The sequence below is a fragment of the Calonectris borealis genome, unplaced genomic scaffold, assembly GCF_964195595.1.
Source record: "Calonectris borealis unplaced genomic scaffold, bCalBor7.hap1.2 HAP1_SCAFFOLD_101, whole genome shotgun sequence".
In the NCBI taxonomy this organism is placed as follows: Eukaryota; Metazoa; Chordata; class Aves; order Procellariiformes; family Procellariidae; genus Calonectris; species Calonectris borealis.
This window is the reverse complement of record NW_027441491.1, coordinates 32,985-60,652: the sequence shown is the minus strand read 5'-3', so window position 1 is coordinate 60,652 and position 27,668 is coordinate 32,985. Positions and strand designations below refer to the sequence as shown.

The 27,668-nt window shown below is 59.7% G+C and overlaps 2 protein-coding genes and 1 long non-coding RNA gene across 3 annotated transcripts in view; 2 read left to right on the top strand and 1 right to left on the bottom strand.

Moving 5' to 3' along the window:
- LOC142076740 (uncharacterized) overlaps positions 1–27,668 on the bottom strand; it is a 124,405-nt gene that overhangs the window by 80,719 nt on the left and 16,018 nt on the right. The gene's annotated exons all lie outside the window — the stretch shown is intronic.
- LOC142076733 (SUN domain-containing protein 3-like) lies at positions 166–4,655 on the top strand. Its single transcript, XM_075139125.1, has 10 exons — positions 166–874; positions 1,257–1,327; positions 1,422–1,471; positions 2,008–2,048; positions 2,326–2,464; positions 2,691–2,775; positions 2,910–3,025; positions 3,264–3,431; positions 3,800–3,886; positions 4,477–4,655. Exons 1-10 carry the CDS (start codon positions 774–776, stop codon positions 4,621–4,623), a joined length of 1,005 nt encoding a protein of 334 aa, XP_074995226.1. The 5' UTR covers positions 166–773; the 3' UTR covers positions 4,624–4,655.
- Positions 14,716–19,544, top strand: LOC142076732 (SUN domain-containing protein 3-like). The gene is made up of 10 exons (XM_075139124.1): positions 14,716–15,424; positions 15,807–15,877; positions 15,972–16,021; positions 16,558–16,598; positions 16,876–17,014; positions 17,241–17,325; positions 17,460–17,575; positions 17,814–17,981; positions 18,350–18,436; positions 19,027–19,544. The coding sequence occupies exons 1-10, from the start codon at positions 15,324–15,326 to the stop codon at positions 19,171–19,173; spliced, it is 1,005 nt and encodes a 334-aa protein (XP_074995225.1). The 5' UTR covers positions 14,716–15,323; the 3' UTR covers positions 19,174–19,544.

Sequence of the window (27,668 nt, the reverse complement as noted above, 5' to 3'; positions counted from 1 at the left end):
CTGCACACCAGGCTGCTTGATCCCAGCCCTGGGAGCCTGGGCAGCAGTGGGGTGCCCGCTCCCCTAGGTGAGTCCCACAGGGGTCTGTGCAGTACCCACATGCCCAGCTCCTTGATAGTCGCCCCGGGGGGCTGTGCCCAGCACTCTCACAGCTCAATCCTGCAGGCTGCCGCACGCCCGGGAGGTGGCTGAGGAGCCTGATGAGGGGCCGAGGGACAAGCCCGGGTCTCGGGGCTTGTCCACAGCACCTGCACACGGGGTTTCAGTGGGGAGCGCTTAAACCGACACTGCGTCTGGACTAACCCACGTGGAACTACAGCCTGTTCTGAAGCACCGCAGTTCACTGCCATCAGCAGCTGGCAATGCCTGAGTGCAAAAAAGCAATTCCCTGATCTAATTCAGTGCTAAAACTCTCCAAATTCTCACAAAACTACCCTCCTGCCCACAGCCCAGGGCATGCCACTGCCTGGCACAGGAGGAGGTGTGTAACGGCACAGCAGCTTGCTGGGGCAGCTGAAGGAGACGCTGCTCTCTGTGCTCCCAGGTGCTTCTGGGCCCCTTGTCTCTCGGAGCTGCAGGTGTGGGCAGGGGCTAAGACACAGGGTTTCTCCCTCACAGGTGGCACAGCAACCCCCCTCGTGGGTAGCCCCTCTGAAGTCATCATGGGCATCACCAGTCGGCTCTTGTGAGGTCATAATCTGCTGCCCTCCATAAAACTCCATGCTGGAGAGGTGTGCGGCAGCGCGAAGCAGAGCGCTTTCAGCAGCTAGCGGATGCTTAGAGAAGAGGTGCTTGGGTCTCGAGAGGAGAGCAGGCTTTTCCCTCCGCCTGGCCAGGGTGCTGGGGTTGTGGAGATGCCAGCCAGGTTGGGCAGGTGGGTGCAAGAGGGCCCAGAAAGCCAGGAGGGATCAGCCCAGAAGCCGTGTGTGCTGTCTGCCTTCCCTCCCAGCAGGAGCAGGCAGCCCCAGAGCATGGGGGCTGTCTGCACTACCGCACTCCAGCCGGGGGCACGGCCCTGGCCTTTCTCTGGGGAGAGCCGAGCGGGGCCAGGATGCTGCCCCTGTGTCAGGCCAGAGGTCTTTGTGTCCCAGGGCTGGTGTGCAATGGGCCAGACCTTCCCAAAGGCCCCTGGGCCCTCGGGCTTGCAGGTGTGCTGAGCACAGGAACCTGGTAGCAAGCAAGCTCCTAAACGGATCCCTGGCAAATATGTGTCCCAACCTTGGGCTTTGGTAACAACAGTGTTCCCTCTCTTTTAGACGACGCAACACCCACCAGAAGGGCAGGAGCATCCTGAGGCTCCTTTTCCTGCTGCTTCCCGTCCTGTCGGGTGAGTATCCCTGACCAAAAATGGTCCTCTCAGTCCTGCGGAGGGGGACCAGCTCCTGAGGAAAATAACCATCTCTTGACAATGTGACCCACAGCTGTTGTCTACTGCTCGGGCTCAACGATCTGGGGAAAGGGAGCATTACGGGTAAGTGTCTCTTGCTGTGGGAAAGCCAATGCCTGCAAAGGCCGTGGCTCTGCCCTCCTGCCTCTCCTGGGAACATGGGGTGCCTGGTCAAAAATGCCCACCACTGCTGAGGCAGAGGTTGGGCGGGGCACTTCTGTTCATCCTTCAATCTCCTTCGCGCCTGGGTGGGGTTCAACACAGAAACGGGTCTTCCCAAGTGACCTCTGCAGGGTGGCAGGCTGAAGAGTGGAGCACTTTGGCAGAAGGTGCTTTTGCTGCCTGCATACCTCTCGGAGAGCCTGGGGGGGGTCAGGTGGAGACCCGAAAGATGCTCTGCTGGACGTGGCTGGTTAAAGAGTCCAACCTTCGGGTCGGGGTCTCTCCAAAGTGACTCGAAGCAGCTGGAAATTCTGCCAGCTCTGCCTAGGGGAGTGTCCTTTGGGAAGCCCTGGCAGTGCTCCTCATGCTTGCTCCAGTGGAGTGTCTCTCCAAAGCGTCAATTTTGGCAGTAAACAAGCTACTTAAGGAGTCCATCCCGCACCCTCTTTATCTTGCAGGAGGCATCACAGCTTCCTGAAGCAGAGCCGCAGTCTCTGGGGTAAGAGCGCTTTCTTGCCAAGGAACGAACTCTGTGGAGCCATCTCAGCTGGCTTCGTGCTACCTGCACTCGCTCACCTCGCGAACAGGGCCCCTGACCTTCCCCGTCTGCCACCCGCGGTAGTGGAAGGGAGCCATTTGTAAACCAGAGGAAGGAAAGGGGCCAGGGGCCGGGGGGTGACACAAGCCCACGGGGACCCTTCTCTGCACAGCGTTGGGAGCCTGCCTGCAGGGGCTGGGCAGCTGCTGGACAAGACCTGCTTTCTCTCTGCCTCCAGGAACTCACAGGCTTGGCTGGAGCAGAAGAAGCGGGAGCTCAAGGAGACGGTGGCTCAGGTGTCTGCTGCGAGGGGAAACATACTTCAGGCAGTGAGAGAGGTCCTCGAAGCCCACGGTGTCCAAGAGGAGAAGAGAGAGGTAAGGGTGCTGGGGGTAGACCAGAGACCTCGCTGCCTTTCCGGGCACCCTCCTGCTGCTTCCTCTTGGCACTCTCAAAGTGGGCACCTTTTCCGACAGGTCTTGCCTTGGGTTTTCTGACACAGAGGCGCTCCTTGGCTCTGTGCTAGGACTCGGTGTTCATGCAGAATGGCCCATGCATGTGTTTGTGTTCACTGCCATCTCTCCATCCCCAATTTTTTCCCAGGAAGTTCTGCGGTTGACAGAGGCAGCAGTTCAGAAGGTGCTTGAAAACTACCTTCAGATGCCTGACTGGGCTCTGGAAGCCATAGGTATGCAGACGGGAAGTCTCGCCCTTGGTTTGTGTATGGCACTCCCCCAAAGCCTGCCAAGCTCTGCTTGAAGCCTGAGAAATACATCCTAATGCACTGCTTCAACTCCTAATCTCTGGCCACCTTCATGTCAGGTGCCGCCATTGATGAGGAGAGGACATCCAAGAGTTACGGTGGGCAAGGCAAGATGACCTGGTGGCCTTCTCCATTCGGCTTCTCTTCTGCAAATCCTCCAGAGACAATCTTGCAGGTATCACAAGGGAACTCCTGACTTGTGAGTCACCTCCTTGCTTTCGGGTTGGCAGACCAAGTGCGCAGCACTTCCCTTCAGCCCGATCGTATCGCTCAGCCCTGCAGTCTGCATTGCATTCCTGATCCCTGCGACCCCTGACAGCACTGCCCTCCCATCAGGAGGGGGACCGAGCTGCCCCCAGCTGCTGTGAACTTTGGCTGTCTTGCCACTGATGGTTATGGCTTTCTGGTTTCAGCCGCGTATTGCCCCTGGCAACTGCTGGGCTTTCCAAGGATCTCGGGGTCACGTGGTCATCCGGCTGCCTGAGCAAATCTGGCCAAGGGCTTTCACCATTTGGCATATCTCCGAGGCAGTCTCTCCTTCTGGGGAAGTCAGCAGCGCCCCCAAAGACTTTGCTGTCTCCGTAAGTCTTTGCCTTGCGCTTATCGGGTGGGGCCCAGCCCCAGGGAAAAGCTGTACCAGAGACGTGCTTCTCGCGGCGGCTTCTCTCAGACATCTGTCTGGGGCTGGCTGCTGCAGAGCACCTCATCCCCTGGGGGGCCACTGGGGGCATGTGGGGTTCTGTGCCTCTGGGGGCTGCTTCTCTGCTTCACGGCCAAGGATCCTGGAGCACGTGCTCGAAGCACCCTGACCCAGAGCCTCCCTAACCTGTGCTAGACTACCGCTAGAGCTGAGGGAGGCGGGGAAGGGTTCCCGGGTTCGGCCTTGGCGTGCCCTTTTTCTGACACCCTGCTGGAGCCTGACCTGCTCCCTTTGTCTCTCGTCTTTCAGGGAGTGGATGAGGCAACGGCAGAAACTCTCCTGGGGACATTCACCTACGAGGTGCACAAGGAGATTGCTCAGACTTTCCATGTGCAGGTACTGCAAGAGCTGTGGCAGGATGCCCGGGAAGAAGGCAGGGTTGTCTGCAAGTCCTTGGAGAAAAGAGTGTGGAGGATCATCCCAGACACCCTCTGCTCTCCCACGCTCTGTGCTCCTGCGGGGAAGACGGCAAGAGGAGAGCAAACGGGGCTTTGCTCTGCTGGCCGAGGCAGCTGCCCCACCTTTGCAAGGGCTTTCCTTTTCCTTCGGGTAGCGCAGAGAAAGCAGCAGTGGGAAGGGGTCCAGGAAGGGAAACGGTCCCCCTCAGGGGAGACGGCGGGAGGGAGGACGGCAGACATCTTCCCCCCTCAGCGGGACTCTCCCTGCAACCCGCGTCAGCCCGGGCAGCAAAGCGCCTCCGGTTTCCACAGCTCCCCTCAGCAAGGCTCTGAGGCCAGGCCTTTGCCTTCTAGGCACAGAGGGCTCCTCTGTGGCCCTGGCAAAGGAGGGTCTGGTCGCCCTGGCTTCCTCCTTCGTCAGGGCTGCTGCTTGGTCCTCAGCAGAGGGAATGCGGGCAGAGGGGACTCTGGCGATATGCCGTGGCTCTTGCCACCTGCGTAATGATGGCTCCCCCCATTTCTTTACAGAAGGAGCTTCCCAGGACATTTCGCTACATCAAATTCCAGGTGCAGAGCAACTGGGGAAACCCAGAGTACACCTGTATGTACCGAGTACAGGTTCACGGGAAGGCGGCAAGCCACAACGACCACCCGCAAGCCCAAGAGCTCCTTTAGGAAGCATAATAAACCAAAGAAGATGTGTGGCAGCTCGACTTGTGTATGCCGCGTGCCCCCACCCCTTCCTCCTGGTGTCCCCCCACGTGCCGACAGCCCCAGCTCTCTGAGCAAGTGAGAGTGTCTGCCCAGGCTAGAGCAGAGGACTAGTCTTTATTTTTCCCCTTCCCGGGCTGTAGTTCGGGGGCTAGATGCTGGATCCAGACGGGGGCTGGATGCTTGAGGCCTGTGCTGGAGCCCACGCAGTGTGTCTGTCCGTGCACGTGCGCACAGCCGTGGTGCACGTGTGTGTGTGTGAGTGTTTTGAAACAAAGAAGTTCCTAACAAACTCTCTAAGACTCAATTTGGAGTTTTAGAAAGCAGGTATTCTTTATTGCAGCGCTGGACGCACAGGGTGCCAAATCACTTACCCATAGGGGCTCCCTTCCCCACTAGTTCCCTTTCCCTTTCCCAGTTCCCTTTCTAGGTTCTTTTCCTGTGCTACCACTCCCTTTTTTTGGGGGGAAAATACCACCCCCATGGCCCTCCTGCATTTTTTCTGGGGGGGAGGAGGGGGAAATAATTCCCCCCAGTATCCTCCTGTATTATTTTTGGGGGGGAACTCAGCCCCATGCCATGGCCCTCCTCTATTTTGGGGTGAGAAATAACTCATGTTCATCTTATTTTCCAGCACAAAATGTCCTCGGCTGCTCCCAGCGTAGCCCGGCCCTTGGCCATCGTGTTGCGTGGGGCTGTTGGGGTTATGATCCACAGGAAACACAAAGACAGGTGCAAAATCCCACTCCAGGGGTTGATTTGTCTCTGTGTTGCAATTTTTTTTAAAAATTTGAATAGCAAAATTTGATAAAAGAATATTAAACCTCAAACATGTTTGTGCCAGATGGGTTTCGTGGATGTGCTGATCTCTTCTGGATGCACAACCCTCCCCACCACGTAATGAAGCCCACATGACTCAGACGGGGCAATACTGCCACCTTCCCGACAATGTCAAACCAAAATCATTTCAGGATTTTTCTCCTGGCAATTCTTCCAGTCCAAGAATTCCTGTAGGGACACCCCCTGCCCACAGGCTGTAGTATGGCCTTTCTGTAAAGAGGGTGATTGCTGGGGAGGAGCAGGGCAGCAGCAGGGCCCCGGCTTGTGCATCTCCCATCAGCCAGATCCCTCAGCCCTCGCGGGTGCGTCCCATCTGTGCCCGTATACTTCTGTACGGCCAGTTTCCTTAAGTATTCCCTGACCTGATTCTCTTCCGCCAAGGGTACGTCTGCCTTGCTCCAGCCTTTTCCCAGGCCTCTGTGACCTGGGATTCCTGAAGGCAGGTCGGGCTGGTAGAGACGGCAAAGGCAGCTTTCAGTGCCTCAGCCTTTCCCACCGCCTGTGTGACCAGCTCCTCCACCTCATTCAGCAGCAGGACCCCATTTCTCCTCGCCGTCCTTCTATCACCTGTGTACCTATAGGCAGCGTTGGGGCTGTGATGGGGTTGTTTGGAGGAGTTGTATGCATGATTAAAAATGCATGTAAAACCCTGCGGCCAGGGCCCTGATGGTGCCCTACAGTCCTAAGGGAATGCTGACATGAACACACTTCAAGCCAGGTCTTTTAGTAGCGTTAATCCAGGTATGGGGGGGACACAGAAACCTCCCGGGCGGGAATGGGGGATGAGAAGGGTGCCTCCACCCCCCCACGCGCAGAAGGGGCAGAGCCAGGATATATATAAGCAGGGGCTGGTACCTGGTGGGGGGGAAAGGGATTCGCAGGGGATTGTGGGGCCCAGGGTGGGGCAGGGATGCCTGGGGGAGGGTTTTATGGTGCTGTCATGGCACCTTTGCGGGGATGCGGCACTGCAGGGGCACCTGTGGGGTGAGGAGCCATTTCCCTGCCAGGCTGCCAGGCCCTTGATCCCCTCTGTTACCCCCTCAGTGACCCCAATCCCCTCAGTTAGCCCCAGAAACCTCAGCCCCAAAGATGCCTCTGCTTCCTCCCAGACAGCCCTGATACCCTGCTACCCTTCCAGGCATCCCAGATCTCCCACTCAGATGTCTTCTCAATCTTCTCAAACGCCTCCTCAATACCACTGATCCCCTCACTTCCAACCAGAAGTCCCCGATCCCCTCAGTTCCCCCGTTCAGACACCCCCAATCCTTTGAGTTCCTCTCAGACTCCCTCCATCTCCTCAGTTCCCCCCTGCACACTCTTCATTGCCTTCACTTCTCCCCAGACACCCCCATCACCTCCAGTTCTCTCCAGACACCCCCAACCCCCTTGACCCTCCTGATCCCATCAGTTCCCCCCAGACATCCCTCTCCTTTCAGGTACCCCAGGCATCTGCTCCTCCCAAGGTCCTTCCCCCCTCCACAGTCTGGGAGGAGGATGGCCATGGCAGGGAGCTATTTCCCCCCAAAAAGGGGGAGGCTGAGGGTGGGAGTTGGTTCCTTCCCAAAAGGGTGAGGTGACACAGAAGAAGAACATAGAAAGGGAACTGGGGATGATTCACAGGGAAAACTAAATCCAGTCAGTGGCACCGAACACAGGAAACCCTCCCAGGAAGAGTTTGCCCACTTCCTTTCTTTCTCTGGCTTGCTCTTTCCAGTGGTGCCTGCTGGAGATTTTTCCCAGTTCCGGCACAATATTGGTGCTGTAGCAGAGGTTCGTTCTCATGGGAGGGCACAAAGCCAGAAGCGAGTGCAGGAGAGTCTGTGTGCTCAAATGCTGCAGATGGGAGCGTGGGGGAGGGCAGCCAGGAGAGGGCGAGGCCGGTGTGACTGCCGCCATTTCGGGGGCAGGGAGCACTCGCGACGGGGCGGGGCCGCCTGTGAGGAGCCATAATGTGTCAGACGAGCAGGCACGTAGCCCGGGGAGCTCCCACCGGGCCCCACCCCCTTGCAACAGAAACGGCTTGCTCATTGGTAGAGCAGAAGGGCAGGGCCCCCTGATTGGTTGCTGCACTGCATATGGGTTCGTTGAGTGGCTGGGGGTTGGTGGTGCTGGTTGGAGGTGTTGGGTGGAGAGTGTGTGCAGAGTTGGGCCGTGTGCAGAGTTGGGCCATGTGCAGAGTTGGGCGTGGGGGTCCCTCTGCCTGCCACCGGTGCCTGCAGGGCTGGGTAAGAGGGGGGAGGTGAGGGCAAAGGCAGTGCCTGAGGGGGGCCGGGAGGGGATAATGTGGAGGGGAGTGTGCTCATGGGAGCGCCCGGGTGCCCTGGTGGCTGCTCCTCCTCCCCTCCTGTCCCACAGGTGCACTTTCAGATGACCGAAAGGGAGGCAGGGGTGTTACTGGGGTGGGAGGGGCAGGGCAGGGGGAGGAGGGGAGCACATAACATTTACCCAGGGGTCTGGGTCCACAATGGAGGGATTGGGCCATTGCAGAAGCATTTGGTGGTGGCTGTGCTGCAGAAGGGTCCCTGATGTGAGTCTGCAGGCACAGTAGTATGGCTTTGGTGAAGGGGGCAGGATGAATGACCCTCACTTGTGTGTCAGGGGATGCAGTGTGTAACAGGAAGCCAGGCGTGGGCTGGAGGGTGGGTGCTGGGTGGTCTGGGATTGCAGCCTGGCCAGTGTGAATGAGGGTCCTCCTCCCCACCCTGCCCCTCTCGGAGACGTTCCTGTTCCCTCTTCTCTGCCAGGCAGACCTCTTTCAGGGAAAGGCAGAGGGAGGTAGAGCAGTGCGGGAGCAGATCGAAGTCTGCGACCCGCATCCAGAAATCCCTCGGGGAGTGGCCAGAGCTGCCGGGCAATGGCACTAGCCCCAGGACACCTGGGTGCCTGTCGCCCTGGCCGTGGCCTTTCCTCCCCGTGCCCTGGGGACTGACTGGGGATGCCCTTTCCCACCATGGCTCCCTGCAATTTGTCCCGCTTGCTTTGAGCAGCAGCAGTGGTCAGAGCTGGCAGAAGCTGTTCAGGAGCAGGTTGAGGTCAAGAAGGTGGAAGGGGGACAGGAGGGACGGGGGCTCAACATGTTTGTGGGGGCAAGCCCCCTCAGAGCAGGCATGGCATGGACTTTTGGCTGGGCCTGCTTCTCTCCAAGGCAGACCTCTTTCAGGGCAATACAGAGGGAGGCGCAGCAGTGTCCTGTGCTGGAGAGCGCCTGGGTGCCCCTCTGCTTGGGAGCGCAAGGCAGCGCGTGGCTGTGCCTGCGGGTCTACGGCTGTTCCTGTGTCAGCAGCTGTGGTGCTGGACACAGCTGCAGGTGAGCAGGGTGGCATGCCTGTGCACAGACGTGCGGGGGGTGCATTCCCCTGAGCACGTCGGTGTGCGATTGTGTGCGAGGATAGGGCAGCATCCCCGTGACCGTCCGTGCCTGACAGAGCCTGTGGCTGTGCCCCTCACACCCTGCTGGCTCCTGACGCACAGGTGCAGCCATGCAAACAGAAGCGGTGAAGCAAGACCTCCACATGCTCCAGGAGCGCCTGGCTCAGTGTTCAAGTCACAAAGGCACAAGGAGCTGCTGCGGTGTCTGGTAGGCGTGGAGTGTTCCCCTTGTCCCCGGGAGCTGGGGCTGCGAGACCTGAGCCCCTGACCCCTCGTTTCCCCACGCAGGGGAAGAAGCCGCAGGAGCTGCAGAAAACCATGGAGCAGCGCAGCATGGAGGTCAGTGCCCCTCCTCTGCCAATGTCCCCCAGTTGCGGCGCCTGGGGCTCTGTCAGGGGCTTAGTGCCTGTGTGCGGCTCCTCTTCCCAGAACTGTGTCGTGGCGTGGTGTTTGGAAAAGAACCATCAGGAGCTCCAGCAGCTGGAGGGGCTGGTGGCCCACACCAAGGTGAGTTCACAGAATCACAGGCTGGTTGAGGTTGGAAGGGACCTCTGGAGATCATCTTGTCTTGTCCAGTGCCTCTGCTCAAGCAGGGTCACCGAGAGCCAGTTGCTCAGGACCATGTCCAGATGCGGACCGCGTCCAGAGTTGGGCCTGGGGGTCCCTCTACCTACCTGCAGGGCTGGGAAGGAGAGGGGACAAATGGGCAAAAGCAGTGCCGGAGGGAAGCTGAGAGGGGATAATGCCGAGAGGAGTGCACTCGTGGGAGTGTGCCGGTGCCTGATGGCTGCCCCTCTTCCCCTTGTCTCCCGCAGGAGCGCTTGCAGGTGGCAAGTAGGGAGGCAGCCGCGACCCTGGAGGAGGCACAGAAGGTTCAGTGGAGGAGGCCTGTCCTGACAGGGTCAGGGAGGGGGGTGCCAGTGCTGGGTCCATGCACCCCAGCAGCTGCAGGCAGTGGTGTGGCAGGGGAGGACACCTACTCTGGGATATGGCATCCGTGATGGAGGGATTGGGCCCCTGGAGATCCCCCAGGCTGTTGGCTGTGCTGCAGAGGGGACCCTGATGTGAGTCTGCAGGCACAGTAGTATGGCTTTGGTGAAGGGGGCAGGATGAATGACCCTTACTGGTGTGTCAGGGGATGCAGTGTGTAACAGGAAGCCAGGCGTGGGCTGGAGGGGGGGTTCTGGGTGGTCTGGGATTGCAGCCTGGCCAGTGTGAATGAGGGTCCTCCTCCCCACCCTGCCCCTCTCGGAGACGTTCCTGTTCCCTCTTCTCTGCCAGGCAGACCTCTTTCAGGGAAAGGCAGAGGGAGGTAGAGCAGTGCGGGAGCAGGTCGAAGTCTGCGACCCGCATCCAGAAATCCCTCGGGGAGTGGCCAGAGCTGCCGGGCAATGGCACTAGCCCCAGGACACCTGGGTGCCTGTCGCCCTGGCCGTGGCCTTTCCTCCCCGTGCCCTGGGGACTGACTGGGGATGCCCTTTCCCACCATGGCTCCCTGCAATTTGTCCCGCTTGCTTTGAGCAGCAGCAGTGGTCAGAGCTGGCAGAAGCTGTTCAGGAGCAGGTTGAGGTCAAGAAGGTGGAAGGGGGACAGGAGGGACGGGGGCTCAACATGTTTGTGGGGGCAAGCCCCCTCAGAGCAGGCATGGCATGGACTTTTGGCTGGGCCTGCTTCTCTCCAAGGCAGACCTCTTTCAGGGCAATACAGAGGGAGGCGCAGCAGTGTCCTGTGCTGGAGAGCGCCTGGGTGCCCCTCTGCTTGGGAGCGCAAGGCAGCGCGTGGCTGTGCCTGCGGGTCTACGGCTGTTCCTGTGTCAGCAGCTGTGGTGCTGGACACAGCTGCAGGTGAGCAGGGTGGCATGCCTGTGCACAGACGTGCGGGGGGTGCATTCCCCTGAGCACGTCGGTGTGCGATTGTGTGCGAGGATAGGGCAGCATCCCCATGACCGTCCGTGCCTGACAGAGCCTGTGGCTGTGCCCCTCACACCCTGCTGGCTCCTGACGCACAGGTGCAGCCATGCAAACAGAAGCGGTGAAGCAAGACCTCCACATGCTCCAGGAGCGCCTGGCTCAGTGTTCAAGTCACAAAGGCACAAGGAGCTGCTGCGGTGTCTGGTAGGCGTGGAGTGTTCCCCTTGTCCCCGGGAGCTGGGGCTGCGAGACCTGAGCCCCTGACCCCTCGTTTCCCCACGCAGGGGAAGAAGCCGCAGGAGCTGCAGAAAACCATGGAGCAGCGCAGCATGGAGGTCAGTGCCCCTCCTCTGCCAATGTCCCCCAGTTGCGGCGCCTGGGGCTCTGTCAGGGGCTTAGTGCCTGTGTGCGGCTCCTCTTCCCAGAACTGTGTCGTGGCGTGGTGTTTGGAAAAGAACCATCAGGAGCTCCAGCAGCTGGAGGGGCTGGTGGCCCACACCAAGGTGAGTTCACAGAATCACAGGCTGGTTGAGGTTGGAAGGGACCTCTGGAGATCATCTTGTCTTGTCCAGTGCCTCTGCTCAAGCAGGGTCACCGAGAGCCAGTTGCTCAGGACCATGTCCAGATGCGGACCGCGTCCAGAGTTGGGCCTGGGGGTCCCTCTACCTACCTGCAGGGCTGGGAAGGCGAGGGGACAAATGGGCAAAAGCAGTGCCGGAGGGAAGCTGAGAGGGGATAATGCCGAGAGGAGTGCACTCGTGGGAGTGTGCCGGTGCCTGATGGCTGCCCCTCTTCCCCTTGTCTCCCGCAGGAGCGCTTGCAGGTGGCAAGTAGGGAGGCAGCTGCGACCCTGGAGGAGGCACAGAAGGTTCAGTGGAGGAGGCCTGTCCTGACAGGGTCAGGGAGGGGGGTGCCAGTGCTGGGTCCATGCACCCCAGCAGCTGCAGGCAGTGGTGTGGCAGGGGAGGACACCTACTCTGGGATATGGCATCCGTGATGGAGGGATTGGGCCCCTGGAGATCCCCCAGGCTGTTGGCTGTGCTGCAGAGGGGACCCTGATGTGAGTCTGCAGGCACAGTAGTATGGCTTTGGTGAAGGGGGCAGGATGAATGACCCTTACTGGTGTGTCAGGGGATGCAGTGTGTAACAGGAAGCCAGGCGTGGGCTGGAGGGGGGGTGCTGGGTGGTCTGGGATTGCAGCCTGGCCAGTGTGAATGAGGGTCCTCCTCCCCACCCTGCCCCTCTCGGAGACGTTCCTGTTCCCTCTTCTCTGCCAGGCAGACCTCTTTCAGGGAAAGGCAGAGGGAGGTAGAGCAGTGCGGGAGCAGGTCGAAGTCTGCGACCCGCATCCAGAAATCCCTCGGGGAGTGGCCAGAGCTGCCGGGCAATGGCACTAGCCCCAGGACACCTGGGTGCCTGTCGCCCTGGCCGTGGCCTTTCCTCCCCGTGCCCTGGGGACTGACTGGGGATGCCCTTTCCCACCATGGCTCCCTGCAATTTGTCCCGCTTGCTTTGAGCAGCAGCAGTGGTCAGAGCTGGCAGAAGCTGTTCAGGAGCAGGTTGAGGTCAAGAAGGTGGAAGGGGGACAGGAGGGACGGGGGCTCAACATGTTTGTGGGGGCAAGCCCCCTCAGAGCAGGCATGGCGTGGACTCTTGACTGGGCCCTCTGCTTGTCCAGCTACTCAGGAACAAGCTCCAGTGCCTCCTGGAGAGACGGGAACGCCTCCGAGAGTCAACAGCTTTGTGAGTGGTGATGGAACCTGATTGGAACCTGGGGCAGAGGGGTGGGGAAGTGATGAGCAGCTTTGGGCAGACCTCTGCAGCTCATAGACATTTTCTGGCTCCTGTCAGCTCCTCCAGCCTGCTCTGGAAAGCCCTTTGCCTTCTCTTAAGCAGCTCAAAAGACCTCTGAACAACTCGGGACTTCTGGAAGCAGCTCTGCACAACTCTGAGCAGCTCTCAGGCTCTCCTCCATGCCCCCCTCAGGCCTGGGGTAGGTCTGTGCAGTGCTGGGATGCTGGAGGTGCCTGGTGCCAACCCCAGCAGAGGCTGGGCAGCACCCTGGCTCCCTGTTGACCACCCGGGGGATCGCCATGCCGGCCGAGGTCTCTTCTCACAGCCTAGAATCCCATGGTGTCCATAGCACGGAGAAGGTGGTGCCGGCAGACGAGACAGAGAAGTCACTGGTGCAGGAGATGGTGGCTGTGCGGCTGGTAGGACAGACAAACCGCGCTGTGGGCCTTGGGGAGGGAAGGGTCTGCACTGTGCCCGGGGGACATGGGGGCACTGATCTCAGCAGGGACAGGGGAGGGGGTCTGAGCCCCATACCTCGGCTTCCTCGCACACGCCAACACGTGTCCCTGCAGTGCCTTGGCCTGCAGGAGGAGGAGCTGGCGTCAAGGAGGCGTAAGAGCACTTCTTGGCTGAGGTGAGTTGCCCTGGGGGCTCGGGGTGCCGGGGCTGTGCAAGTGGTCCAAGGGCATTAGGCAGCTTTGGACTTCTCTGGGATGAAACGTTTCAGTATTTCTTTTCTTCCTAGCTTGGTGGGGTGCGTAGCGGGGGATTTTGGGGCCCACTGGGGAGACCTACAGTAGAGCTGAAAGAGATGCCTGGGCCCCTCACTCCAGTTCTGAGCGGGGAGTGTTGTACCCAGCACGGTGCAAGGTGCCACGGTGGCGTTCGAAGAGGGTGGCTGGAAAGAGCTGAGACAAACGTGCCCCCTGCTCTGCCTGACCCCACTTCTGTGCCCGATAAGATCATGGAGCACATCCTCCTGGAAGACATGTCAAAACATATTGAAGACAGGAAGGTGATTACAGACAGCCAACATGGCTTCACAAGGGCAAATTGGACATGACCCAAAATGAATTGAGAGCGGCCCTGCAGAGAAGGACTTGGGGATCCTGGTAGACGAAAAATGAGACATGAGCCGGCCATGTGCGCTCGCAGCCCAGAAAGCCAACTGTGTGCTGGGCTGCATCCAAAGAAGCGTGGCCAGCAGGTGAAGAGAGGGGATTCTCCCATTCTGCTCTGCTCTGGTGGGACCCCACGTGGAGTAGTGCATGCAGCTCTGGGGTCCTCGGCACAGGAAAGACAGGGACCCATTGGAGCAGGTCCAGAGGAGGGCCACAAAAATGATCTGAGGGCTGGAACACCTCTGCTATGAAGAAAGGCTGAGAGAGTTGGGGTTGTTCAACCTGGAGAAGAGAAGGGTCTGGGTAGATCTTCCTAGGGCCTTTCAATATATAAAGAGGGCTTAGAAGAAAGAGGGAGGGAGACTTTTTACCAGGTTAGGTTGGATGGGTCTTTGAGCAACTTCTCTAGTGAAAGACGTCCCTATCCATGGCAAGGGGGCTGGACCAGATGATCTTTAAAGGTCCCTTCCAACCCAAACTATTCTATGATTCTATGACCTGGAGCAGCCCCCACCCAGCTGCTCGCCAGGAACAGCACATTCCCTCAGCGCCCAGATGGCCGTGGGCTGAGGAACATCCCTGGGCTTGCCGGGGAGTGCTGTGGGTGCTTGCAGCAGCTCTTCCTGGCCGGGGGACAGCGGCTGGCCCCAGCACAGGGAGGAGGGAGGCAGGGAGGCAGGGAGGGAGGCCAGGACAGCAGCACAACTCAAGAGAGAGAGACAGCCTCGCTGCTGAGCATTTCCACAATGCGCAGAGTCATCACTGTTAGCACCGTGTGAAAACGCACAGGCCTGAGCAGCCCTGGGTGTATGTAGAGGTGGGAGACTGCATCGGGTGGTCCTCCAGCCTGAAGGGACCTGCACACCAGGCTGCTTGATCCCAGCCCTGGGAGCCTGGGCAGCAGTGGGGTGCCCGCTCCCCTAGGTGAGTCCCACAGGGGTCTGTGCAGTACCCACATGCCCAGCTCCTTGATAGTCGCCCCGGGGGGCTGTGCCCAGCACTCTCACAGCTCAATCCTGCAGGCTGCCGCACGCCCGGGAGGTGGCTGAGGAGCCTGATGAGGGGCCGAGGGACAAGCCCGGGTCTCGGGGCTTGTCCACAGCACCTGCACACGGGGTTTCAGTGGGGAGCGCTTAAACCGACACTGCGTCTGGACTAACCCACGTGGAACTACAGCCTGTTCTGAAGCACCGCAGTTCACTGCCATCAGCAGCTGGCAATGCCTGAGTGCAAAAAAGCAATTCCCTGATCTAATTCAGTGCTAAAACTCTCCAAATTCTCACAAAACTACCCTCCTGCCCACAGCCCAGGGCATGCCACTGCCTGGCACAGGAGGAGGTGTGTAACGGCACAGCAGCTTGCTGGGGCAGCTGAAGGAGACGCTGCTCTCTGTGCTCCCAGGTGCTTCTGGGCCCCTTGTCTCTCGGAGCTGCAGGTGTGGGCAGGGGCTAAGACACAGGGTTTCTCCCTCACAGGTGGCACAGCAACCCCCCTCGTGGGTAGCCCCTCTGAAGTCATCATGGGCATCACCAGTCGGCTCTTGTGAGGTCATAATCTGCTGCCCTCCATAAAACTCCATGCTGGAGAGGTGTGCGGCAGCGCGAAGCAGAGCGCTTTCAGCAGCTAGCGGATGCTTAGAGAAGAGGTGCTTGGGTCTCGAGAGGAGAGCAGGCTTTTCCCTCCGCCTGGCCAGGGTGCTGGGGTTGTGGAGATGCCAGCCAGGTTGGGCAGGTGGGTGCAAGAGGGCCCAGAAAGCCAGGAGGGATCAGCCCAGAAGCCGTGTGTGCTGTCTGCCTTCCCTCCCAGCAGGAGCAGGCAGCCCCAGAGCATGGGGGCTGTCTGCACTACCGCACTCCAGCCGGGGGCACGGCCCTGGCCTTTCTCTGGGGAGAGCCGAGCGGGGCCAGGATGCTGCCCCTGTGTCAGGCCAGAGGTCTTTGTGTCCCAGGGCTGGTGTGCAATGGGCCAGACCTTCCCAAAGGCCCCTGGGCCCTCGGGCTTGCAGGTGTGCTGAGCACAGGAACCTGGTAGCAAGCAAGCTCCTAAACGGATCCCTGGCAAATATGTGTCCCAACCTTGGGCTTTGGTAACAACAGTGTTCCCTCTCTTTTAGACGACGCAACACCCACCAGAAGGGCAGGAGCATCCTGAGGCTCCTTTTCCTGCTGCTTCCCGTCCTGTCGGGTGAGTATCCCTGACCAAAAATGGTCCTCTCAGTCCTGCGGAGGGGGACCAGCTCCTGAGGAAAATAACCATCTCTTGACAATGTGACCCACAGCTGTTGTCTACTGCTCGGGCTCAACGATCTGGGGAAAGGGAGCATTACGGGTAAGTGTCTCTTGCTGTGGGAAAGCCAATGCCTGCAAAGGCCGTGGCTCTGCCCTCCTGCCTCTCCTGGGAACATGGGGTGCCTGGTCAAAAATGCCCACCACCGCTGAGGCAGAGGTTGGGCGGGGCACTTCTGTTCATCCTTCAATCTCCTTCGCGCCTGGGTGGGGTTCAACACAGAAACGGGTCTTCCCAAGTGACCTCTGCAGGGTGGCAGGCTGAAGAGTGGAGCACTTTGGCAGAAGGTGCTTTTGCTGCCTGCATACCTCTCGGAGAGCCTGGGGGGGGTCAGGTGGAGACCCGAAAGATGCTCTGCTGGACGTGGCTGGTTAAAGAGTCCAACCTTCGGGTCGGGGTCTCTCCAAAGTGACTCGAAGCAGCTGGAAATTCTGCCAGCTCTGCCTAGGGGAGTGTCCTTTGGGAAGCCCTGGCAGTGCTCCTCATGCTTGCTCCAGTGGAGTGTCTCTCCAAAGCGTCAATTTTGGCAGTAAACAAGCTACTTAAGGAGTCCATCCCGCACCCTCTTTATCTTGCAGGAGGCATCACAGCTTCCTGAAGCAGAGCCGCAGTCTCTGGGGTAAGAGCGCTTTCTTGCCAAGGAACGAACTCTGTGGAGCCATCTCAGCTGGCTTCGTGCTACCTGCACTCGCTCACCTCGCGAACAGGGCCCCTGACCTTCCCCGTCTGCCACCCGCGGTAGTGGAAGGGAGCCATTTGTAAACCAGAGGAAGGAAAGGGGCCAGGGGCCGGGGGGTGACACAAGCCCACGGGGACCCTTCTCTGCACAGCGTTGGGAGCCTGCCTGCAGGGGCTGGGCAGCTGCTGGACAAGACCTGCTTTCTCTCTGCCTCCAGGAACTCACAGGCTTGGCTGGAGCAGAAGAAGCGGGAGCTCAAGGAGACGGTGGCTCAGGTGTCTGCTGCGAGGGGAAACATACTTCAGGCAGTGAGAGAGGTCCTCGAAGCCCACGGTGTCCAAGAGGAGAAGAGAGAGGTAAGGGTGCTGGGGGTAGACCAGAGACCTCGCTGCCTTTCCGGGCACCCTCCTGCTGCTTCCTCTTGGCACTCTCAAAGTGGGCACCTTTTCCGACAGGTCTTGCCTTGGGTTTTCTGACACAGAGGCGCTCCTTGGCTCTGTGCTAGGACTCGGTGTTCATGCAGAATGGCCCATGCATGTGTTTGTGTTCACTGCCATCTCTCCATCCCCAATTTTTTCCCAGGAAGTTCTGCGGTTGACAGAGGCAGCAGTTCAGAAGGTGCTTGAAAACTACCTTCAGATGCCTGACTGGGCTCTGGAAGCCATAGGTATGCAGACGGGAAGTCTCGCCCTTGGTTTGTGTATGGCACTCCCCCAAAGCCTGCCAAGCTCTGCTTGAAGCCTGAGAAATACATCCTAATGCACTGCTTCAACTCCTAATCTCTGGCCACCTTCATGTCAGGTGCCGCCATTGATGAGGAGAGGACATCCAAGAGTTACGGTGGGCAAGGCAAGATGACCTGGTGGCCTTCTCCATTCGGCTTCTCTTCTGCAAATCCTCCAGAGACAATCTTGCAGGTATCACAAGGGAACTCCTGACTTGTGAGTCACCTCCTTGCTTTCGGGTTGGCAGACCAAGTGCGCAGCACTTCCCTTCAGCCCGATCGTATCGCTCAGCCCTGCAGTCTGCATTGCATTCCTGATCCCTGCGACCCCTGACAGCACTGCCCTCCCATCAGGAGGGGGACCGAGCTGCCCCCAGCTGCTGTGAACTTTGGCTGTCTTGCCACTGATGGTTATGGCTTTCTGGTTTCAGCCGCGTATTGCCCCTGGCAACTGCTGGGCTTTCCAAGGATCTCGGGGTCACGTGGTCATCCGGCTGCCTGAGCAAATCTGGCCAAGGGCTTTCACCATTTGGCATATCTCCGAGGCAGTCTCTCCTTCTGGGGAAGTCAGCAGCGCCCCCAAAGACTTTGCTGTCTCCGTAAGTCTTTGCCTTGCGCTTATCGGGTGGGGCCCAGCCCCAGGGAAAAGCTGTACCAGAGACGTGCTTCTCGCGGCGGCTTCTCTCAGACATCTGTCTGGGGCTGGCTGCTGCAGAGCACCTCATCCCCTGGGGGGCCACTGGGGGCATGTGGGGTTCTGTGCCTCTGGGGGCTGCTTCTCTGCTTCACGGCCAAGGATCCTGGAGCACGTGCTCGAAGCACCCTGACCCAGAGCCTCCCTAACCTGTGCTAGACTACCGCTAGAGCTGAGGGAGGCGGGGAAGGGTTCCCGGGTTCGGCCTTGGCGTGCCCTTTTTCTGACACCCTGCTGGAGCCTGACCTGCTCCCTTTGTCTCTCGTCTTTCAGGGAGTGGATGAGGCAACGGCAGAAACTCTCCTGGGGACATTCACCTACGAGGTGCACAAGGAGATTGCTCAGACTTTCCATGTGCAGGTACTGCAAGAGCTGTGGCAGGATGCCCGGGAAGAAGGCAGGGTTGTCTGCAAGTCCTTGGAGAAAAGAGTGTGGAGGATCATCCCAGACACCCTCTGCTCTCCCACGCTCTGTGCTCCTGCGGGGAAGACGGCAAGAGGAGAGCAAACGGGGCTTTGCTCTGCTGGCCGAGGCAGCTGCCCCACCTTTGCAAGGGCTTTCCTTTTCCTTCGGGTAGCGCAGAGAAAGCAGCAGTGGGAAGGGGTCCAGGAAGGGAAACGGTCCCCCTCAGGGGAGACGGCGGGAGGGAGGACGGCAGACATCTTCCCCCCTCAGCGGGACTCTCCCTGCAACCCGCGTCAGCCCGGGCAGCAAAGCGCCTCCGGTTTCCACAGCTCCCCTCAGCAAGGCTCTGAGGCCAGGCCTTTGCCTTCTAGGCACAGAGGGCTCCTCTGTGGCCCTGGCAAAGGAGGGTCTGGTCGCCCTGGCTTCCTCCTTCGTCAGGGCTGCTGCTTGGTCCTCAGCAGAGGGAATGCGGGCAGAGGGGACTCTGGCGATATGCCGTGGCTCTTGCCACCTGCGTAATGATGGCTCCCCCCATTTCTTTACAGAAGGAGCTTCCCAGGACATTTCGCTACATCAAATTCCAGGTGCAGAGCAACTGGGGAAACCCAGAGTACACCTGTATGTACCGAGTACAGGTTCACGGGAAGGCGGCAAGCCACAACGACCACCCGCAAGCCCAAGAGCTCCTTTAGGAAGCATAATAAACCAAAGAAGATGTGTGGCAGCTCGACTTGTGTATGCCGCGTGCCCCCACCCCTTCCTCCTGGTGTCCCCCCACGTGCCGACAGCCCCAGCTCTCTGAGCAAGTGAGAGTGTCTGCCCAGGCTAGAGCAGAGGACTAGTCTTTATTTTTCCCCTTCCCGGGCTGTAGTTCGGGGGCTAGATGCTGGATCCAGACGGGGGCTGGATGCTTGAGGCCTGTGCTGGAGCCCACGCAGTGTGTCTGTCCGTGCACGTGCGCACAGCCGTGGTGCACGTGTGTGTGTGTGAGTGTTTTGAAACAAAGAAGTTCCTAACAAATTCTCTAAGACTCAATTTGGAGTTTTAGAAAGCAGGTATTCTTTATTGCAGCGCTGGACGCACAGAGTGCCAAATCACTTACCCATAGGGGCTCCCTTCCCCACTAGTTCCCTTTCCCTTTCCCAGTTCCCTTTCTAGGTTCTTTTCCTGTGCTACCACTCCCTTTTTTTGGGGGGAAAATACCACCCCCATGGCCCTCCTGCATTTTTTCTGGGGGGGAGGAGGGGGAAATAATTCCCCCCAGTATCCTCCTGTATTATTTTTGGGGGGGAACTCAGCCCCATGCCATGGCCCTCCTCTATTTTGGGGTGAGAAATAACTCATGTTCATCTTATTTTCCAGCACAAAATGTCCTCGGCTGCTCCCAGCGTAGCCCGGCCCTTGGCCATCGTGTTGCGTGGGGCTGTTGGGGTTATGATCCACAGGAAACACAAAGACAGGTGCAAAATCCCACTCCAGGGGTTGATTTGTCTCTGTGTTGCAATTTTTTTTAAAAATTTGAATAGCAAAATTTGATAAAAGAATATTAAACCTCAAACATGTTTGTGCCAGATGGGTTTCGTGGATGTGCTGATCTCTTCTGGATGCACAACCCTCCCCACCACGTAATGAAGCCCACATGACTCAGACGGGGCAATACTGCCACCTTCCCGACAATGTCAAACCAAAATCATTTCAGGATTTTTCTCCTGGCAATTCTTCCAGTCCAAGAATTCCTGTAGGGACACGCCCTGCCCACAGGCTGTAGTATGGCCTTTCTGTAAAGAGGGTGATTGCTGGGGAGGAGCAGGGCAGCAGCAGGGCCCCGGCTTGTGCATCTCCCATCAGCCAGATCCCTCAGCTCTCGCGGGTGCGTCCCATCTGTGCCCGTATACTTCTGTACGGCCAGTTTCCTTAAGTATTCCCTGACCTGATTCTCTTCCACCAAGGGTATGTCTGCCTTGCTCCAGCCTTTTCCCAGGCCTCTGTGACCTGGGATTCCTGAAGGCAGGTCGGGCTGGTAGAGACGGCAAAGGCAGCTTTCAGTGCCTCAGCCTTTCCCACCGCCTGTGTGACCAGCTCCTCCACCTCATTCAGCAGCAGGACCCCATTTCTCCTCGCCGTCCTTCTATCATCTGTGTACCTATAGGCAGCGTTGGGGCTGTGATGGGGTTGTTTGGAGGAGTTGTATGCATGATTAAAAATGCATGTAAAACCCTGCGGTCAGGGCCCTGATGGTGCCCTACAGTCCTAAGGGAATGCTGACATGAACACACTTCAAGCCAGGTCCTTTAGTAGCGTTAATCCAGGTATGGGGGGGACACAGAAACCTCCCGGGCGGGAATGGGGGATGAGAAGGGTGCCTCCACCCCCCCACGCGCAGAAGGGGCAGAGCCAGGATATATATAAGCAGGGGCTGGTACCTGGTGGGGGGGAAAGGGATTCGCAGGGGATTGTGGGGCCCAGGGTGGGGCAGGGATGCCTGGGGGAGGGTTTTATGGTGCTGTCATGGCACCTTTGCGGGGATGCGGCACTGCAGGGGCACCTGTGGGGTGAGGAGCCATTTCCCTGCCAGGCTGCCAGGCCCTTGATCCCCTCTGTTACCCCCTCAGTGACCCCAATCCCCTCAGTTAGCCCCAGAAACCTCAGCCCCAAAGATGCCTCTGCTTCCTCCCAGACAGCCCTGATACCCTGTTACCCTTCCAGGCATCCCAGATCTCCCACTCAGATGTCTTCTCAATCTTCTCAAACGCCTCCTCAATACCACTGATCCCCTCACTTCCAACCAGAAGTCCCCGATCCCCTCAGTTCCCCCGTTCAGACACCCCCAATCCTTTGAGTTCCTCTCAGACTCCCTCCATCTCCTCAGTTCCCCCCTGCACACTCTTCATTGCCTTCACTTCTCCCCAGACACCCCCATCACCTCCAGTTCTCTCCAGACACCCCCAACCCCCTTGACCCTCCTGATCCCATCAGTTCCCCCCAGACATCCCTCTCCTTTCAGGTACCCCAGGCATCTGCTCCTCCCAAGGTCCTTCCCCCCTCCACAGTCTGGGAGGAGGATGGCCATGGCAGGGAGCTATTTCCTCCCAAAAAGGGGGAGGCTGAGGGTGGGAGTTGGTTCCTTCCCAAAAGGGTGAGGTGGCACAGAAGAAGAACATAGAAAGGGAACTGGGGATGATTCACAGGGAAAACTAAATCCAGTCAGTGGCACCGAACACAGGAAACCCTCCCAGGAAGAGTTTGCCCACTTCCTTTCTTTCTCTGGCTTGCTCTTTCCAGTGGTGCCTGCTGGAGATTTTTCCCAGTTCCGGCACAATATTGGTGCTGTAGCAGAGGTTCGTTCTCATGGGAGGGCACAAAGCCAGAAGCGAGTGCAGGAGAGTCTGTGTGCTCAAATGCTGCAGATGGGAGCGTGGGGGAGGGCAGCCAGGAGAGGGCGAGGCCGGTGTGACTGCCGCCATTTCGGGGGCAGGGAGCACTCGCGACGGGGCGGGGCCGCCTGTGAGGAGCCATAATGTGTCGGACGAGCAGGCACGTAGCCCGGGGAGCTCCCACCGGGCCCCACCCCCTTGCAACAGAAACGGCTTGCTCATTGGTAGAGCAGAAGGGCAGGGCCCCCTGATTGGTTGCTGCACTGCATATGGGTTCGTTGAGTGGCTGGGGGTTGGTGGTGCTGGTTGGAGGTGTTGGGTGGAGAGTGTGTGCAGAGTTGGGCCGTGTGCAGAGTTGGGCCATGTGCAGAGTTGGGCGTGGGGGTCCCTCTGCCTGCCACCGGTGCCTGCAGGGCTGGGTAAGAGGGGGGAGGTGAGGGCAAAGGCAGTGCCTGAGGGGGGCCGGGAGGGGATAATGTGGAGGGGAGTGTGCTCATGGGAGCGCCCGGGTGCCCTGGTGGCTGCTCCTCCTCCCCTCCTGTCCCACAGGTGCACTTTCAGATGACCGAAAGGGAGGCAGGGGTGTTACTGGGGTGGGAGGGGCAGGGCAGGGGGAGGAGGGGAGCACATAACATTTACCCAGGGGTCTGGGTCCACAATGGAGGGATTGGGCCATTGCAGAAGCATTTGGTGGTGGCTGTGCTGCAGAAGGGTCCCTGATGTGAGTCTGCAGGCACAGTAGTATGGCTTTGGGGAAGGGGGCAGGATGAATGACCCTTACTGGTGTGTCAGGGGATGCAGTGTGTAACAGGAAGCCAGGCGTGGGCTGGAGGGTGGGTTCTGGGTGGTCTGGGATTGCAGCCTGGCCAGTGTGAATGAGGGTCCTCCTCCCCACCCTGCCCCTCTCGGAGACGTTCCTGTTCCCTCTTCTCTGCCAGGCAGACCTCTTTCAGGGAAAGGCAGAGGGAGGTAGAGCAGTGCGGGAGCAGATCGAAGTCTGCGACCCGCATCCAGAAATCCCTCGGGGAGTGGCCAGAGCTGCCGGGCAATGCCACTAGCTCCAGGACACCTGGGTGCCTGTCGCCCTGGCCGTGGCCTTTCCTCCCCGTGCCCTGGGGACTGACTGGGGATGCCCTTTCCCACCATGGCTCCCTGCAATTTGTCCCACTTGCTTTGAGCAGCAGCAGTGGTCAGAGCTGGCAGAAGCTGTTCAGGAGCAGGTTGAGGTCAAGAAGGTGGAAGGGGGACAGGAGGGACGGGGGCTCAACATGTTTGTGGGGGCAAGCCCCCTCAGAGCAGGCATGGCATGGACTTTTGGCTGGGCCTGCTTCTCTCCAAGGCAGACCTCTTTCAGGGCAATACAGAGGGAGGCGCAGCAGTGTCCTGTGCTGGAGAGCGCCTGGGTGCCCCTCTGCTTGGGAGCGCAAGGCAGCGCGTGGCTGTGCCTGCGGGTCTACGGCTGTTCCTGTGTCAGCAGCTGTGGTGCTGGACACAGCTGCAGGTGAGCAGGGTGGCATGCCTGTGCACAGACGTGCGGGGGGTGCATTCCCCTGAGCACGTCGGTGTGCGATTGTGTGCGAGGATAGGGCAGCATCCCCGTGACCGTCCGTGCCTGACAGAGCCTGTGGCTGTGCCCCTCACACCCTGCTGGCTCCTGACGCACAGGTGCAGCCATGCAAACAGAAGCGGTGAAGCAAGACCTCCACATGCTCCAGGAGCGCCTGGCTCAGTGTTCAAGTCACAAAGGCACAAGGAGCTGCTGCGGTGTCTGGTAGGCGTGGAGTGTTCCCCTTGTCCCCGGGAGCTGGGGCTGCGAGACCTGAGCCCCTGACCCCTCGTTTCCCCACGCAGGGGAAGAAGCCGCAGGAGCTGCAGAAAACCATGGAGCAGCGCAGCATGGAGGTCAGTGCCCCTCCTCTGCCAATGTCCCCCAGTTGCGGCGCCTGGGGCTCTGTCAGGGGCTTAGTGCCTGTGTGCGGCTCCTCTTCCCAGAACTGTGTCGTGGCGTGGTGTTTGGAAAAGAACCATCAGGAGCTCCAGCAGCTGGAGGGGCTGGTGGCCCACACCAAGGTGAGTTCACAGAATCACAGGCTGGTTGAGGTTGGAAGGGACCTCTGGAGATCATCTTGTCTTGTCCAGTGCCTCTGCTCAAGCAGGGTCACCGAGAGCCAGTTGCTCAGGACCATGTCCAGATGCGGACCGCGTCCAGAGTTGGGCCTGGGGGTCCCTCTACCTACCTGCAGGGCTGGGAAGGCGAGGGGACAAATGGGCAAAAGCAGTGCCGGAGGGAAGCTGAGAGGGGATAATGCCGAGAGGAGTGCACTCGTGGGAGTGTGCCGGTGCCTGATGGCTGCCCCTCTTCCCCTTGTCTCCCGCAGGAGCGCTTGCAGGTGGCAAGTAGGGAGGCAGCCGCGACCCTGGAGGAGGCACAGAAGGTTCAGTGGAGGAGGCCTGTCCTGACAGGGTCAGGGAGGGGGGTGCCAGTGCTGGGTCCATGCACCCCAGCAGCTGCAGGCAGTGGTGTGGCAGGGGAGGACACCTACTCTGGGATATGGCATCCGTGATGGAGGGATTGGGCCCCTGGAGATCCCCCAGGCTGTTGGCTGTGCTGCAGAGGGGACCCTGATGTGAGTCTGCAGGCACAGTAGTATGGCTTTGGTGAAGGGGGCAGGATGAATGACCCTTACTGGTGTGTCAGGGGATGCAGTGTGTAACAGGAAGCCAGGCGTGGGCTGGAGGGGGGGTTCTGGGTGGTCTGGGATTGCAGCCTGGCCAGTGTGAATGAGGGTCCTCCTCCCCACCCTGCCCCTCTCGGAGACGTTCCTGTTCCCTCTTCTCTGCCAGGCAGACCTCTTTCAGGGAAAGGCAGAGGGAGGTAGAGCAGTGCGGGAGCAGATCGAAGTCTGCGACCCGCATCCAGAAATCCCTCGGGGAGTGGCCAGAGCTGCCGGGCAATGGCACTAGCCCCAGGACACCTGGGTGCCTGTCGCCCTGGCCGTGGCCTTTCCTCCCCGTGCCCTGGGGACTGACTGGGGATGCCCTTTCCCACCATGGCTCCCTGCAATTTGTCCCGCTTGCTTTGAGCAGCAGCAGTGGTCAGAGCTGGCAGAAGCTGTTCAGGAGCAGGTTGAGGTCAAGAAGGTGGAAGGGGGACAGGAGGGACGGGGGCTCAACATGTTTGTGGGGGCAAGCCCCCTCAGAGCAGGCATGGCATGGACTTTTGGCTGGGCCTGCTTCTCTCCAAGGCAGACCTCTTTCAGGGCAATACAGAGGGAGGCGCAGCAGTGTCCTGTGCTGGAGAGCGCCTGGGTGCCCCTCTGCTTGGGAGCGCAAGGCAGCGCGTGGCTGTGCCTGCGGGTCTACGGCTGTTCCTGTGTCAGCAGCTGTGGTGCTGGACACAGCTGCAGGTGAGCAGGGTGGCATGCCTGTGCACAGACGTGCGAGGGGTGCATTCCCCTGAGCACGTCGGTGTGCGATTGTGTGCGAGGATAGGGCAGCATCCCCGTGACCGTCCGTGCCTGACAGAGCCTGTGGCTGTGCCCCTCACACCCTGCTGGCTCCTGACGCACAGGTGCAGCCATGCAAACAGAAGCGGTGAAGCAAGACCTCCACATGCTCCAGGAGCGCCTGGCTCAGTGTTCAAGTCACAAAGGCACAAGGAGCTGCTGCGGTGTCTGGTAGGCGTGGAGTGTTCCCCTTGTCCCCGGGAGCTGGGGCTGCGAGACCTGAGCCCCTGACCCCTCGTTTCCCCACGCAGGGGAAGAAGCCGCAGGAGCTGCAGAAAACCATGGAGCAGCGCAGCATGGAGGTCAGTGCCCCTCCTCTGCCAATGTCCCCCAGTTGCGGCGCCTGGGGCTCTGTCAGGGGCTTAGTGCCTGTGTGCGGCTCCTCTTCCCAGAACTGTGTCGTGGCGTGGTGTTTGGAAAAGAACCATCAGGAGCTCCAGCAGCTGGAGGGGCTGGTGGCCCACACCAAGGTGAGTTCACAGAATCACAGGCTGGTTGAGGTTGGAAGGGACCTCTGGAGATCATCTTGTCTTGTCCAGTGCCTCTGCTCAAGCAGGGTCACCGAGAGCCAGTTGCTCAGGACCATGTCCAGATGCGGACCGCGTCCAGAGTTGGGCCTGGGGGTCCCTCTACCTACCTGCAGGGCTGGGAAGGCGAGGGGACAAATGGGCAAAAGCAGTGCCGGAGGGAAGCTGAGAGGGGATAATGCCGAGAGGAGTGCACTCGTGGGAGTGTGCCGGTGCCTGATGGCTGCCCCTCTTCCCCTTGTCTCCCGCAGGAGCGCTTGCAGGTGGCAAGTAGGGAGGCAGCCGCGACCCTGGAGGAGGCACAGAAGGTTCAGTGGAGGAGGCCTGTCCTGACAGGGTCAGGGAGGGGGGTGCCAGTGCTGGGTCCATGCACCCCAGCAGCTGCAGGCAGTGGTGTGGCAGGGGAGGACACCTACTCTGGGATATGGCATCCGTGATGGAGGGATTGGGCCCCTGGAGATCCCCCAGGCTGTTGGCTGTGCTGCAGAGGGGACCCTGATGTGAGTCTGCAGGCACAGTAGTATGGCTTTGGTGAAGGGGGCAGGATGAATGACCCTTACTGGTGTGTCAGGGGATGCAGTGTGTAACAGGAAGCCAGGCGTGGGCTGGAGGGGGGGTGCTGGGTGGTCTGGGATTGCAGCCTGGCCAGTGTGAATGAGGGTCCTCCTCCCCACCCTGCCCCTCTCGGAGACGTTCCTGTTCCCTCTTCTCTGCCAGGCAGACCTCTTTCAGGGAAAGGCAGAGGGAGGTAGAGCAGTGCGGGAGCAGGTCGAAGTCTGCGACCCGCATCCAGAAATCCCTCGGGGAGTGGCCAGAGCTGCCGGGCAATGGCACTAGCCCCAGGACACCTGGGTGCCTGTCGCCCTGGCCGTGGCCTTTCCTCCCCGTGCCCTGGGGACTGACTGGGGATGCCCTTTCCCACCATGGCTCCCTGCAATTTGTCCCGCTTGCTTTGAGCAGCAGCAGTGGTCAGAGCTGGCAGAAGCTGTTCAGGAGCAGGTTGAGGTCAAGAAGGTGGAAGGGGGACAGGAGGGACGGGGGCTCAACATGTTTGTGGGGGCAAGCCCCCTCAGAGCAGGCATGGCGTGGACTCTTGACTGGGCCCTCTGCTTGTCCAGCTACTCAGGAACAAGCTCCAGTGCCTCCTGGAGAGACGGGAACACCTCCGAGAGTCAACAGCTTTGTGAGTGGTGATGGAACCTGATTGGAACCTGGGGCAGAGGGGTGGGGAAGTGATGAGCAGCTTTGGGCAGACCTCTGCAGCTCATAGACATTTTCTGGCTCCTGTCAGCTCCTCCAGCCTGCTCTGGAAAGCCCTTTGCCTTCTCTTAAGCAGCTCAAAAGACCTCTGAACAACTCGGGACTTCTGGAAGCAGCTCTGCACAACTCTGAGCAGCTCTCAGGCTCTCCTCCATGCCCCCCTCAGGCCTGGGGTAGGTCTGTGCAGTGCTGGGATGCTGGAGGTGCCTGGTGCCAACCCCAGCAGAGGCTGGGCAGCACCCTGGCTCCCTGTTGGCCACCCGGGGGATCGCCATGCCGGCCGAGGTCTCTTCTCACAGCCTAGAATCCCATGGTGTCCATAGCACGGAGAAGGTGGTGCCGGCAGACGAGACAGAGAAGTCACTGGTGCAGGAGATGGTGGCTGTGCGGCTGGTAGGACAGACAAACCGCGCTGTGGGCCTTGGGGAGGGAAGGGTCTGCACTGTGCCCGGGGGACATGGGGGCACTGATCTCAGCAGGGACAGGGGAGGGGGTCTGAGCCCCATACCTCGGCTTCCTC

Excerpts from the sequence above, each read along its gene's own strand:
- LOC142076733 (XM_075139125.1), top strand. The coding sequence starts at position 774 with ATGCTTAGAGAAGAGGTGCTTGGGTCTCGAGAGGAGAGCAGGCTTTTC. Across the intron at positions 1,472-2,007 it reads GGGGAAAGGGAGCATTACGG|GAGGCATCACAGCTTCCTGA; the intron begins GTAAGTGTCTCT and ends TTTATCTTGCAG. Across the intron at positions 3,026-3,263 it reads CTCCAGAGACAATCTTGCAG|CCGCGTATTGCCCCTGGCAA; the intron begins GTATCACAAGGG and ends TTCTGGTTTCAG.
- LOC142076732 (XM_075139124.1), top strand. The coding sequence starts at position 15,324 with ATGCTTAGAGAAGAGGTGCTTGGGTCTCGAGAGGAGAGCAGGCTTTTC. Across the intron at positions 15,425-15,806 it reads ATGCCAGCCAGGTTGGGCAG|ACGACGCAACACCCACCAGA; the intron begins GTGGGTGCAAGA and ends CCTCTCTTTTAG. Across the intron at positions 15,878-15,971 it reads GCTGCTTCCCGTCCTGTCGG|CTGTTGTCTACTGCTCGGGC; the intron begins GTGAGTATCCCT and ends TGTGACCCACAG.